Genomic DNA, 15,475 nt, shown 5'->3' with positions numbered 1-15,475 from the left:
GAGAACTGGAGGAGGGAGAAGAAAGCAAGGGAAAGTACACAGTAACATCACTTGTTTTGCTCTAATGGGAAGTTCATCAGTGAGTCATCGCTGTTAGCAAAGGCCAGTACACAGAAAATCCAAATACTGGCTTGAAAAACTATAAAAAGGCATTAAAGGCAATTCCCAAGCAAATAACACAAATTCAAAATCACTATGTATGAAAGCAAAGTATCTCTCTCACATGTTAGCTGCTGCTGTAGATGTGCTAACCTGAATTTCCATTTCCTCCCTTTGTTGGGCAGGGAAGCTCACCATCACAGTAACAAGTTTTAGACAAGCAACCATGGTGATGTCGCAGGTGTTAACTCTGCCATGAAGGCTTTGATGAAATTCATTTTTCAGAAGGAGAAAGAGAATGTTACACCTATGTGTGTGCATTCATGAGAAGAGAGGCCAAAGCTCTGCAATGCACATGATTCTGAAAAAAAAACATGAAACAAAAATGAAAAATCATCCAGATTTGCGGTCTGTGTGTGCGTGTGTCTGCTGACATTCAGCACACAGATTAAGCACTGGACTGTTCTGTGCATCAACCAGGCCTAACAGGCAATGCTAAAATGGGGAATCATTTTCTTGCATCATTATTACATGATAGTGCACATCACCTTGCAATCCACTGCAATCTGACCAAGTACACTGCCTGTTCTACTGGTCTGACTGATCTAAAGATTATTATATGGCTTACTTTTTGGGAAGAATAACAGAAATTGCTTTTCTAAATATACCCATTTTTCTTCTGATTACGTAAATACTTGTGCCTTTAGCATCATCACCATTACATATATCTCACTAAAAAACTACTAAGGAGGAAGGGAAACTCAAAGAATACCTATCAGACTGCTTAGCCCCCCAGAAAAGCAGTCACAAAACCTTATGCTATTATCATCACGTTAAACATTTCTGCAATGTAAACATACATCTGACACCAAACACAGGAAGAGGAACACCAGAGGCATATGTAATTCATGAATGTTTGTGCTAAGACAACACGGCCATGCAACATCTGTACTGCTGAATGCAGGTTGAAATCATAATAAATGTCTCTATCCTATTTTATAGATAACAAAAACTGAGGAAGAAATCCAAGATTAGTAGTGATCTTCAAAATAAGGCAAAAAGAATAATAAAATAGTTGAATACAAAGAGGAAAACAGCAGAAGCCTGCAGAAATAAATCCTTAACTTCATTCAGCAGGTCAAGGAAGGTGATCCTCCCCTTCTGCTCTGTACTGGTGAGGCCACACTTAGACTACTGTGCCCAGTTCAGGGCTCCCCAGTTCAAAAAACACAGGAATTTCCTAGAAGGAGTCCAGTAGAGGGCCACAAAGACGAGACAGGGCTGGAGTGTCTCCCGTATGAGGAAAGGCTGAGTAACCTGAGTCTGTTCAACCTGGGGAAAAGACTGAGAGGGGATCTGAGAAATGTATATAAATATCTAAAGGGAGGTGGGAGGCAAATGGATGAGACCAGGCTCTTCTTGGTGGTGTGTAGCTACAGGACAAACTTGAACATAGGAAGTTTGGTACTAACATGTGGAAGAACTTCTTTACAGTAGGAGTGATAGAGCACAGGAACAGGTTGCTCAGAGAGGTTGTGGAGTCTCCTCCTGTAGAGACATTCAAGACCTGTCCGAATGCCTACCTGTGCAACCTTTTGCAGGGAAGCTGCTTTAGCTGGGGGGGCTGGACTTGATGACCTCTTGAAGTCCTTTCCAACCCCTGCAATTCTCTGATTCTGTGATACGATCTTATACCCCATATTTGTGTGTGCCTGAAAGTCATGAAGGATATTAAGAGAAATACTGTAGTATTCTTTTTTTTTTTTTTTAAATCTTTTTATGTAATAACTATTCCCCTTATGTTTTTATAAAGCTCCTTCTGCATTAATTAAAGTCTTTGTGGTCCAAATTTCACAGTGACCACAGCACATGGTCACTAGTCTTTAAGCCTAGAATGATTCCCTGAAATGCCCTTATTAAACAGTATTCTTACAATTGCAGCCAGACCTTCACAATTGAATTTATTTGTATAAGAACAAATTAAGTCCTCTGTAGTCAGTGCAACCTGTGCTAGATAAATGCAATATAATCCTGTGTGACAGAAAACACAGGACTACTGCAAAGCGGGCCAAGTGAAATGGCTTGTAATCCCACTGAAGCGCTGCCCTTAGTGACCCCTGCCTACCTGCCTGACAACGCAGATTTAAACAGCAGCTCTCAGGGCAGCAGCTGGCATGCTGTCCCCATCAGATAGAATATCTCAGCACTAAAAGGAGAATCTGTTTCTGAGTCCAAGAGGAGAGTGTGCTGGGTAAAAGAGGGATGTGTACAGCAAGCAAAAGCATGCATGAACTGGGTTTCTAGAAAAAAAAAAAATATATATATATATATATAATAATTGTCCTGTACAACACAATGCAGCCAAGATCAATGAGAGCACTGCAAAGAGTGCTTTAGCCCTGTGTGACTTGATACCAAAGTTAGGAATGACTCATATGACTCTCTCACTATGTACCTTCTATTTTTGTGCACGTTATAAATAGCTTTATTAAAAAGTCGGAAGGCCCTATGAACTCTCTCCCAGAATGATGACTTGAAAGTGGGTAAGTATGTTCCCAGTACACTCATAGCCCAGAGGTCACCAAAGCGTGGTGCTAAAAAGCTGCAGGAAGCTAAGGACACAGTGTGTATCTCATCGATCCAATTTCCTTGGGTGTGGCCTGACTCCAGTGCTCCCTGCTCTTTCATCTGGGGATGCAATTCTCTCGCTGCCTCTCACCTCCCTCCTTGCAATGCTCAGTCACAGTCTTGCACTGCTTTTGAGCACCACTCAGCTCCACTGAGCTCACTGTGCTGGCAATCAGCTGAAAATCTAATAAAATCCTGATCATTTCATGGCAGCTCCTCAATGTATCTTTTCATAGTAAATGTCATCTGGCTGACAGCATGCTGAACGCAACTGTGCATGTGCAGCAGCATGGAGAGGAAGTTCTCCAAAGGGATTTCCCAGCAGACACATTTTCACTTACCTATCTTTGCCCAATAGCCTGGAGCTATTACATGTTTATCAATATTATTACTACCACTATTACCGTCAGTCTCGGCATTTTGGCACTCCAGACAGTTTCACAGCAGCAGACTGGTGCATATGTCAGTATAGTTTCAGCTGGCTCTTTTCTTCATTTTTGGCTCAGGAGATGCCTGAAACCTACCATGACAACTGCAACAGGTATTTAATTAATGTGTTAGAGGCAGTGGTGGCTCTCATTAAAAACAAAAAAAAACACACCCTACTGCTGTTACTGTTTAAAATGACTCTTACAGTGTTACTTACATGTCCAGTTAGAACAGATGCTCCATTCCGAGCTCCATTACTATAGTTAAGGGCTCTCTCCATTCACATTTCCCCACGCAACACTGCTAAAAATTATTTAATTTTCTCTCAACCATCACCATTGTAAAACAGCACAAAAGCTTAAAACTGCTGTAAAACTCAAAATCTGCCTAACATTTTTTACGTCTCTCACTTTCACAAAAATCCAAGTCTGTTCAGTCACAGTCCCGTACTTGCACAATCTACGCGCCAAATCACACACGGCGGTCGTGGCACTGGCTTTCTTCATGAGTCCCATTAAACAGATGGCTATTCTCCTGTTTTCTTCTGACTACTTCAGCGGTTTAAACTAGTAGATCTTCTGGCAAATAGACAAAAGTGAAAATCTGGCTTTTTAACCTTAAACATTTCTTGCCAGCCTAAAAGGAGTGCTCAATCTAAAGTCCTCCTTTGTTTTTATTTTTATATTGAAAAAAACATCAATACACCTTAAAGATCACATTTTTAAGTTCAGAAATCCTATGTAGCATCTGATTCTAAGGCAGAATGTTAATGAACTACAGCATGATTTTGTTTCAAAATCTTCTTCTACAGCTCTCCTAAATAACCAAATCAAGCCAAAAACAATGATGAAACAATAATAATCAAATTAGAATAGTCTTTAGACGACCAAAAATTCTCATCTGTGAATTCTGAAAATCAGCCCTCCTTCCCAATACACTTCCACAAACTAATTGTTACTTTCCAAGGGAGGAAAGAAGTAGGACTTGAGGTCTCTGGTTAATCTCTAATGGCATGAACAGCATTCAGCAGTCTACTTGATTGATGAGTAACCAAAAAAGAAAAAAAACATATCCCCAAATCACTGGTTGCCTGCATGAGCTCTGCAGCATGGTGACATCCAGGGCTCCAAAATGATGGATTTACCTTTTAGTGAAACAAAATTCCAGATAAAAACATATTTCTCTCAGTCTCCCACAAGAAATGGCTTTGGTGAGCTCAGCATGTAAAGATTCTTCCTATCCTTACAGAATTTTATCAGCAATTTTGAGCTGATCTACAAAATGCATCTCCATTAAAAAAAAAAAAAACAACATAATGGTGAAAGAGTGGTTTCCAGCTCTCCCTTTAATACAGCAAGTGCATACAAGCTAAGTTGTACTTCACTTGTCCTAACACATTTCAGAAAAAATCAAAATATGGGTCTGCTCTAAAAAGTAAAACATGAGGAAAAGAAGTCCCCCCCCCCTTTTTTTTTAAAAAAAAGAAGAGCAAATAAAAAAAACCCAGCTTGATACAAATGACTATTTCTCATTATGAGGGAAGAGGCATGGGACCTTTTGAAAAAAAACGTCAATACTGGTTAATAACCCCATTAGAAATTACAATTAAAGGAATCGTTGATATTTGGACTTTAACCTCTCAGATCTCACAAACTTGGCTTAGGAAGAAAATATTCCACTGGTTGCTGAAATGTAGCCAGCTTCAGGTGGTGCGAGTGCAGCAGCTCCTCAGAGCTCACAGCATCACCATGCAGTCACTTTGGCCAAGAAGCAGTATTGCTTCATCCAGCTGAAATTATATGGAGCCTTTTTTTTTTTTAATTTGGAAGCCAAAATGGAGTTTCACTGACTGAAATTCAAAAAGCACTACCAGAAAGCAAGATGGGGCTCATTTCATTGCGATCTGTCAGGATCCCTAAAGGAAATCACAGCTCTTTGGAAGAGTGAGGTGCTGGGGAGAAATAACCCATGTTTTGAGACTTGAGAATTGGGAATGGGCTGAATTTGAACAGGAGTGACTCCTTCTCGGTAACCGTATACAGAATATTAAATAAAAGACTGGGCCGAAAGAGCCTTTCTGCTAGGGGCTTATTTCAAAGGCAACAGATAACGCACCCCAGCATTGGCTCCAATTATGCCTCCCAGTTCTATCTTAGCCTCGTTTACTTTGGGGATTTCACAGTTGGCAGCCTTTCATCTAGAAGTAGCCTGGTTTGAATAAGCAAAGAGACCTGAATGAGTACTTAACCTTCCTGCACTCCACTGCACTTCCCAGCAGAGAACAGCACCTCGGAGTCTAAGGGGAAGAGAGAAAACAATAGAAAATATATGCTCTCTCCAGGGATTAAAGACATGAAGTTTTACAGTAGCACTTCAAGTCTTCCTGCTACCTAACTACAGCTTTTTAAAATCACAATTAGAATTTTAAACCCAAAGTATCAAGATCAAAAAGGCTAGACTGGAAAACGCTGCATAGGAGTTGACAGGATCTAAGATGTAAAATACCTGAAAGAGTTTGGTCTTTTATTTATATTATTATTCTTTTTAAAAAATTTATTCACAATTTCTGCCTCGTTCTTTTTCCTTTTGACATTTTAATGCACCATGTCCATTACTATATTTCCTCACCAGTACCTCCTCGTCCATCAGAAGTGCTGCATTACCCTGCTGTTGGAGAAAATAATATGGAAAAAGTGCTTTGCTGGCACCAGCAACACGGAGTATGAATTATACATACACAGCAGTAGAGAAATGCTGATGGAAGGTTAGTCTATGTATGCGCGCAAGTGTGAATGTGCATATTTACACACACAGGCTAAAAAGAAGACATAAAATATATGTTTAATCTCATTTATGCTAATTTTAAATGTTTCGCTGTACTACAGAAATCCTCTAATATCACCGTAGCTGTTTCAGATCAGTCTGGGGACAGAATGCAAACTAATCCATATTCTTTTGAGTTCACCATGATGAGGCTGTAGTAGCTACTCTCACTGACCTGAACATGTATTGGGAATCAGTCATTCACCAGCAAATGTAGACACTGTGGGCTCAATTATCCATTAACAATGGACAAAACAATGTACCTTCTCACTGGAGAAAAAATATTTGTAACTAAATATACTTCATCTGTATATTAACCTGTAACTTAAATATTTTAAGATTTCATTTTATAAAAAGATGGACGTAAAGCCTATTCATACACAGCTGCACACACTCCTTATAAGTAAGCCCCAAATACCTCTTCCCTTACGATGCGAGCTCTCTACTCACCACAGCTAGTAGGACCCTAAAGCTTTTGTTCTTCCTGAATCTGGGAGAATAACTAAAGTCAGAGTCTGTCCTGTGGCTCTGGAAGCCTTAAAGTAGCAGACCCTCCAGGCCTCAATATTCCTAAGGATTTGTCTGGGAAAGCAACAGGTGAACTAAAAATCTGAGAGTTATGAATTTTGCTTCCGTACAGCTACCCTGAAACTTCAGAGTTTTTATGTTTAAGAATCACAGAAAGCACACACATGTATGTGTAATGCCTATGATTACCCACCTCTTCGTAACCCACTTTGCTCACATTATGCTGAAACAACTGCTGAGCAGTTGAGACAGAGCCACATATTACGGAGCCGAAAAATATGTCAAAGCAATGTTACACTGTACATTACCACAGAAACTGAACACCATTTCACCGGTGGCATAGGGAGCAGCAAACAATCATGTAAATATGTACCTTAGATTTAGCAGCTTGGAGACCGGGATTTAAAATGGCCAGAGGTTGCAAATATCTAAGCTGGGTCCCAATTCCTCAGTTTAATAAACTATTCTGTCTAAACTGTATCCTCTAAAATCAATGAAATTGAATTCTAAAGTCAATCTTTTAAAAAAAATTGCTTTAATTTACAAAATTGGAATATGCAATCCCAAGAAGCATATTAAGGCAGGGTACACTGGGTTCACAGACACTGCATTCAAAGATAGGATTGCTCTTCTCGTAGGCACATCAAAACTTCATTTAGTTCAGGTACAGGTAACTGATAGTTGCACCAGCAAAAGGCTCACTTACCCATACAGATGAATGTGTAAGCTAGTATGGAACTAAGCCTCCCTTAAGCTGCACTGATATTTCAAAATTATGTTTTTGTATTTCCATATGCAACAGTCACATCTTCAACTGCTTAGAAAACATGCTCTGAAAGAACTCCTTGCTGGTGAGAGATAGTGAAAATGATGGTGACAAGCAGACAGCTCCAAAAATGTCTATTGACTTCAAGTGTCAAGCTAATCGTTCTCTGAAGTCTGCACTGTTGTAGTAAAAGCAAGAGCTCACAGACAGTGAACACAAAGTCCCCACAAGTTTCAAGATGGGCAAAGTGAGGAACTCAAAACTGGCTAGAATTTTGTGAAGATATAGGCTAATTTTGCTGCCTTTCACATCCCCATTAGGAGAGAAAATGCTATCTTGTTTGCTTAAAATTGCTTATTTTTACTGAAGACTCACTGTGTTGCAGATCTGCACATACAAAAATACTTATCTATCACTATAAATACATCTATTATTGTAAGAACTATAATGTGCTAACAGACGGTATTTTGATACCATCTAGACTTCAGAGGTCTCCACTGAGCTGTAACTTCCAGCAGCAGAACCAGCCCTGGTACCCTGGGCAGCGCTCATATAAGCTAATAAAAGTCTCTCCTTGGAGTTCAGTGGATATATTATGCTTTCAGAATACAGTCCTTATCAGTCAACGGGTGTATTGTGACTAAGACAGATACAATATGAAAAACACTACCCTGCAGTCCTTCTAGACTGCCTTCTTGAAAATAAGAATTTAAACACAGTGTATTAGTTATTTTTCTTTCCCAATGTAAACTGTTAGCCAGACTAAGCCTAAATATCTTTGGCAGTGTGATGCCACAGATACTACTGGTTCAACAAAGAGATTTCTGAAAGAAAGACTTCTTATTCTTTCAGCTTGATAAGTGAAATCTCATTTGGAAATGCTGCCTGTGTATACTAGTACACTGTAAGATTTCAGGTTACAGGAAAAGTATTCTGTAGCTGTAGGAAGTAATCCAAGCTTAATGTAGAACTGATCTCCTGATGAGGTCAAAGGCTAACTCAAATGGTGTAAACCTACTATCTTCCACAGCCACTGCTTCTATTTTCTTGTTTTTATCTTTCCTAATTAAATTGGCGGCAGCCTGCAGAGAATGATACTCTAGGTATAACCAGTTGACACACATCTTGATCATTTAGCCCTGGTTAAATAACAGTGATTTTCAGCCCCAGTGAAAGCAATTTCATTCTGATGCATGCCATTTAAATTCATTCTACACAGGTACTTAATACGGCTTGGCAATGCAGAGGCAAACCAGCTTTCTGTGTCTACATGAGAATCCTGTGTTGGTAAAGGACAGATCTGTGGATTAGCAGCTGAAGATATATTACTTTCTCTTACTGATACTTGGCTACTGATTCAACTTGACCCTGAAGGGGATCACAGTCAACTTGTACAGAAATACTGCTGTGTAACCATGACTCAGACACAACCATTTCATCTTCCCTTCAAGTGTACATAGAGGGGTGTGTTTTATGGTAGTAACACCCCAACAGTTTGTGAACTTCACAGCTGAATCTTATCAACTCAAGGCATAAAAAGGTTGGATGCTATTAATGTGTTCTGGCATATAAAAGCAGACATCTTTCCATTAAGAGAAAATAGTATGGTGTAAGTCTTCCCCAATTCACTGACTTTTGCTTTTTAAATCAAAGAGCCAGTAGATTTCTGTTCTAATTTTTTGTTTTGCTTTTCACTTTATCATATACACATATACGAATAATGTTATTAATGAAAAAAATGTGACACAAACCAAAGCAGCTATAAAACACTGGTGATTAAAACTTGCTGATAACTATGAAGGCAGCAGTAGGTTGGATATTAGACGTTTCCTAGGGAAGCAGTAACTGAAGTAACATGATGATGGTCAAGTCCACGAAACCCAAATCTCAGGTGAAGCTAGACTAGGTCATAAGCAAGCAATAGGCCACTGTAGTTATATTTTCTTAGTGATTTAACTTATAATACAGCTACAGATACAACAGTGGGAAGGACACTGCTGAAAAAAACAATGTAGCTATGTTTCAGGGAATTTTTTGGACTGAATACTTGATGCTTCTTAAAATCCTTCTAGTGACTAACAAATATTTCAAACACAAGTATGCTCAATTACAGCATAATAAAACTTCTCTGAAAATCCCATTAAGAAATCCCGTAATCACTTCGGCAGTAAATCACCAGTCAGAAAGGCAACACACTATGGGGGAGTGGCTCACTGAGCCCCAGTGACAACAGCAGGAAGAAGTCAGAAGAATGACATCGTGCAGCACAGCTGCGAGGCGAAAACATCAACAACAAGGGAGAGAGATGTTGTTGGATGGAGGGGAGGATGAGAAGAGAAGGGCATCCCATTCTTTCTCAGTGATGAGCTTCTTCATTTCCTTCTCAGGCAAGAAATAAAGAAAAATGCTGAAAACCATGTACAACATGTGAATAAGTGAATTTAGTAAAAAGAAAACGAAAAATGAAAATCCCTTCTATAATGCAAGTATCTGTGAATCACATGATTTTTATATTGCTTCAGCTGACAGACTGCAAGCTCATAAATACTAAAAACATTGCCAGGATCACGTAGCAAGTCCAGTTTACATGACCTGTAAACATGAGCCTGTACTGGTCAGGTTGGTGCCTCAAGGGAATCTGAGCACAGCCAGTGTTGACACACTGTGAAAAAAACATGGGGCATCTGCTAGCCCCAGACTGGCTGGGGTAAGCAAGCAACTTAATGTATGGTGGCCTAAAGCAGAACAAAAAACATCCTCTTTGGATTTGCTTTGTATCAGCAATACGGATTGCTGTCAAGTACATTCCTTCCATAGACAATGGATGGAGGACTTGCAGGAACAGCTGAAAGCCATTATTGCTTTCGTCCCTACATTTGACTAGAGATCAAGGGGAAAACAGCGTGTTTGTTATCCTGCGGCATTAGAGGGGCTTCATGAAATTTGCAGTTTACTAATAACACTTTTGCCAGTATTTGCAATAGATATTTGATGACTGCAGTCCATTAACAAGTGCTTGATCATAGAATGGGCATTATGTGATGACATGGCTCTGAAATGGTGCACTTTTGCCCACACAAAGGTAGAATCCAAAAGCATCTTTACAAAACTGACTTGGAATGAAGATGTGAGATAGGTGTGGTGATCTCTTAATTTAGTTTTTGAGAGAACAGCAAAACACTATGCTCAGTGTAAGCTGAATCACAACTGAACACCTTACACTTAGAACAAACCAAGTCTTGTAAAGACGTGTCCTTCTCCTCATTATGTGATTACACAGCCAGTTTCCCTGCAGCTAAAGCAATGGCCCATTTATTCCTTCCTGCCTGACCTATCAGTTTGCAGCCTAACAGGCAGTCCAGAAGCAGAGTTCTGTAAACTCGACTAGACAGATTCACTGAAAAAGCCAACAAACTAGAGATAACTTTTGCTTCACAGGAATCTACAGGCGCAGTGTCGGTTTTAAGGGAGTGTGATGCTTACTGAAGAAGAATACGAGGTACGCTAAATTTACTGTTAGCGCTTCAGAAGTTTCCTATTGCTTATCAGTGGAAGCCACCTGCCTTCCAAACTTATAAAACAAGAAAGCAACAGAGAGAGGGATGCATTAGCTTTCTATTTTTGTTTCTATATTGTGTCCTGGAATCTCATAAACTCCTGTGTCCAGAAACAATGGCCTTGATTGATAAATCACACAGAATGCTTTGAGTTGGAAGGGACCTTTAAGATCATCTGGTTCCAACCCCCTGCTATTTGGCAACCAAACCAGGTTGCTCAAAGCCCCATCTACCCTGACCTTGAATGCTTCCAGGCAGAGGGCATCCACAACCTCTCTGGGCAACCTGTTCCAGTGTCTCACCACCCTCACAGAAAAGAATTTCTTCCTAATATCTACTCTAAATCTGCCTCTTCCATTTTAAAACCAGGTATACCTGTATCCGTATAAGTGTATGTATATGCATAAATAAAGGCAAGATGCTCAGTATACACACACACAAACTTGTTTACCAGAACCAGCTTTGTGTAATCTCAAATGTAATAGAACTTCTTTCAACAGGAAAAAAAAAAAAAAAGGAAAAAAAAAGATAATAAATACACCAGAATTATTTCATTCCAGTGAAATGCAGAAATTACTTCATCTGAAAAATTTCCCAGAAAATATGATTTCACAAGTATTCAATATTCAGTCATCTTAAGAATAGCCATGGACAGAAAAATGCTGTTGCCAAAATCCACACACAAGTGGCAACACAGAGTTAATGCTGTGAGAAGGGGAGACAAGAAACCAGACAGCGGCTCCAGTCTCCACAAGTCTAAAAGTACGGGTTCTCTTTTATGGATGCACAAGTGGCAGTGACCAACTCCAGACAACTGGACATGCTGACCTCTTCCCACCAGAGATCAAATACAAATACACAGCTCATCGGTTTCAGGTTGTACAGGACTTGTTTTTAACTCCTAATGTCACCACAACATCGTGGGTTTTATTTAAGTCTACTTTGCCAAGAACCAACATGAAAGTAGTTGTCATCTTCACTGTCACAGCTGTTTTTGAGAGGGTAATTCAATTGCACAATAGTATGCTTTCCCCTTGCATTTAAAGAAAAGTATTCCTCCCATACACCTACTCTTCCCAGAGACGGACACAGACAAAACATCTTTAAATGCATATGCATGCACCTCTACAGCAGCTACTTCAGAAAAACGTTGAGAAAACGTGAGAAAAACGTTGCCATTCATTTCAACTCCTTTCACCTGGTTGCATACCTGCTCTGAGCGGAGTTTGCAGCAGCCTGCATCACTGCAGCAGCCGCCTCCTGTGCCTTACGGTTCACAGTTGGCATGGGTGGGCCCATTCCGGGGCCTCCCTGCTGAGACATGCCAGGAGAGTTGGGGGTCATACTGCTCATGTTTCCAGGAAATGGTCTGCTCTGCATCCCAGCTGATGGCATCCGGCCAAGGGGCATGGTACCACAGGGCTGGCTTGGCCCCTGTCCATGCATCTGGCTGTTGGCATTTATACCCATGCCGGGTCCAGGGCCACTGTAGCTTGTGTTGGGCACGCCACTGTATGTTGGTGGTCTGGAGTAGTTTCCTGAACAAAATGATAAAAAGTATAGAGAACAGCATTAAATTTTTGAGCAACTATTTCTATTTAGGAAGTTAGTAGCTGTAAAAGTTACACACATGAATTGAAGTGAACCATACAGTACAGCTTTTTCACTGTGAGGACATGCATACAACAGAACAAGCAACCCAAAGAGGTTGTTCAGACTTCCTCCTTGACGGTTTTCAAGAGCAGGATAATGCCCTAACCTTCTCTGATCTTATGCCTGACCCTAATTTCAGTACAAGGTTGGCCAAGAAAATCTCCTGAGCACCCTTCCAACCTGAATTATCCCATGACCCTGACTTTCACGTACCCTCAAGCATTTTCTGCCTAATAAATGTCATGGGATAACAGCAAATACAGAAAACCACAGCCTCCAGAGGTTTAACAATGCAGCACACAGTAAAAAATGCTTTGTGCAGCAGAGATGTGTGGCTTGTAAGAACCCATTACAAAAGCTCAAGAGAGAACCTTATTTTTGTAATTTCATGTTCTCATTCTTCATCTTCCTGCAATTTCTGCAATAGGTTATTCTCACTGGATCCTTGCACCTAGTCATTCTGTCCATTTCTGCCAGAGACGCTTCAGATTGACCACTTGCCAGGCCCCTAGGAATATTCCCTCTCCCTCCCTACCCCACTAAGTGCAAAGCCTGGCTCTGCCAGCAGGAGGTGGGTTAGCTCACTGCGCACCTCTTCTGGGAAATCTGGTGTTAAAAAAGTAATCATCAATACCCCAAAGCTGATAATATAAACAGGTGCTCCACTACAGAGGATGGCTTGAAAAACCTGCCTGAGCCCAATCTCTGTTTTGACAGAAACAAACTGCACCACTCATAGCAGCAGCTTAAATAATGTGAGTACTGACTTTCTTATCATATTGAAAGCTAAGAAAAAGCAAGTGTTTGGTATTCTGTTTTAGAAACAAACTCGAACAGCATGAGAAAGGAAAAAAAAAGCAAAGATATGACAGAAAAGTATTTTAAGAAATGGATTGTATTACACTGCTTCAGTCATCAGTTCTGACTTGTCTTTATTTCCATCTCATCCAGCTTAGTGGAAACACGACCCGTTCCCCCCCTGCGGGATGCCGCTGAGCAGTTTCCTGAGTGCTCCCAGCTATTCCCACGCTCATGTGAAGGCAGCAGGCAACAGACTTCCTGAGCGTGGAAATCAGCCTCCTCTCTCCTCAGGCCTGAGCTACCAGGCAGAGGAGTTGCTGGCATGCAACTCCTGTTTATATTTAAAGTAAATATATGCATTTGGCATTTGAACACACGCATAATTAATTCATACGCTCCTGCTGCTGTGCTTTGGCGAATTCTCCCCTCCTCCCCACCCAGCAACTGACTCACTCTGGTACAAGTTCTCTTCAGCAAAAACATGTGTGACCTATGCTTTCCAAGGAAATGGAACAATGCTTCACTTCTGTTTTAGAAACCCAAATTGTGCGTGCGGCTTTTTCACAGAAGGATCCCCGATACGTGGTTTAGCAAAGATGAAAGGCTTCAGACTCAGCTGTTTGCTGCCTTCAAACCACCCTGTCATTTCTCCTCCTCCAGGCTCAGAGGCTGCTGCCTACTGACCATTTTCTCTTCAGCGAGCCACCGCTCGCAGCCACAGTTTTGTCTGCTGAGACCTACGCTAGCCACACCTCCAACCCAACAGCTGTGCCCACAAACTGAAGGGCTCACTGGTTTCATATTGTTCTGCTCAGTGTTCTACCTGCAACACAGAACTCAGTTGCTCGTTTCCCTGTTCTATCTGCAAGAAAAGGACAATACAGTAAGCTGGAGTGTATGTGGCTCAAGGACTAGCCAGTTAGCACATTTATGTACATGCTATTAGAAACACTGCTTCCAAAGTGAAGCAAATTCACTCCCTGCACTAGCAGACCTGATATCCATAATCACTGGGAGCTACTGTCAGTCCAATTTACATAAAGCCAATTTGTTTTGTCAGTTTGGCTCTACAAAGTACAGTTCAGCAGCACACTTGGAGGAGCAAACACCAGTGCTAAATACTATTGCTGTTTTGATGCTATTTTGAATTGGGACAAAAAAATCTCTTCTTTCATGTTTGGCTTCTCCAATGTAAGCACAACACAGAAAAAAAAGCAGTGGAATCTTCTCCACAGAAATATGTGGCTGAGTTAAAATAGCTCCTAATCATTCATCTCCAGGGACACACGTCCAAGAGCACAGGGAAGTGCTATTTTCTCAGTGTGGAAAACAAGTTCCAATGTTTTTCCATGTATCCACGTAGTTTTTTCCTAAGCGTTTCCTCAATATGCCTCAAGAACTAGCTATTCATATACCTTTCCTAGATCACAAAAAAAGGCAAAATAAAAGCCAAGCGAAATACAAGAGGAATTGCCAGGAATGAGGAGTGCAATCTTATTTCCGTGTTTCTCTAATAGATTAGTAATTTGTTGGCACTGGCTTTGACAGAAAACAGATGGATGCAGCATTAAACACAATGAATGCAGCAGATGCTAGGCCAGCCCACATCAGCTGGACGTGTCAGGCAGCCAAGTCCAAGAGCCCACACTTTTCAAGTGGGTACAGGCCTGGCAGCAGTGGCTGCACAATACCGCCGAACAGCTCCTCCCCTCCGTATCCAAGGGATTTTTGATTGCAGCTCCCCCCAGCCAGAGCAGAGTTGTGCCCACAGACACAGTGTCTCAAATTCATTAGAAAAAAAACAATGCGGTAACTGGAATCAGGAAGAAAAAAAAAGAACCGTAGCAAGGATATAATATAAAAAGCCTACTAACAACCTGCCAAAGACAGATGTTCATGCTTACTGCTGAACTTCAATCCACTTTGTCCAGGTTTTCTGAACAAATGCTCTGATGCCTTGCCATTTCTAGGCAAGCCAAAAAGAAGGAAATGTGAGAGCTGCCTGCTAGTTTTACTCTCTGCTTTAGGGACATAGGTCAGATTTGTGGTATTAAAAATAGTATCTTAAAGACATTTTAAAATTGTTTACATGTTCACTTAACCATTAAGTCATTCCCCCTCCACTCCTTGCAGATACAGGCAATTTAAATACATTGTACTGACTTCCTCTGAAACTCACTTAGGAGGCATG

The 15,475-nt window shown here is 40.8% G+C and overlaps 1 protein-coding gene across 12 annotated transcripts in view; it reads right to left on the bottom strand.

The window, feature by feature from the left end:
* The window catches only part of ARID1B (AT-rich interaction domain 1B), a 317,322-nt gene that overhangs the window by 47,683 nt on the left and 254,164 nt on the right, over window positions 1-15,475 (bottom strand). For 11 of the 12 annotated variants that reach the window (XM_090135650.1, XM_090135644.1, XM_090135646.1 and 8 more), the window contains one exon: window positions 12,041-12,368. In XM_090135650.1, coding sequence (XP_089991776.1) covers window positions 12,041-12,368 — 328 coding nt within the window. Of the gene's footprint in view, window positions 1-9,879; window positions 10,009-12,040; window positions 12,369-15,475 lie in introns of all 12 variants that reach the window. The other variant, XM_090135653.1, reaches the window with a different exon arrangement.

This window comes from Phasianus colchicus, chromosome 2 (genome assembly GCF_987193195.1).
Source record: "Phasianus colchicus chromosome 2, bPhaCol1.hap1.1, whole genome shotgun sequence".
NCBI classification, from domain to species: domain Eukaryota; kingdom Metazoa; phylum Chordata; class Aves; order Galliformes; family Phasianidae; genus Phasianus; species Phasianus colchicus.
Note: the sequence above shows the minus strand (reverse complement) of the source record. Positions and strands in the feature narration are given on the sequence as shown.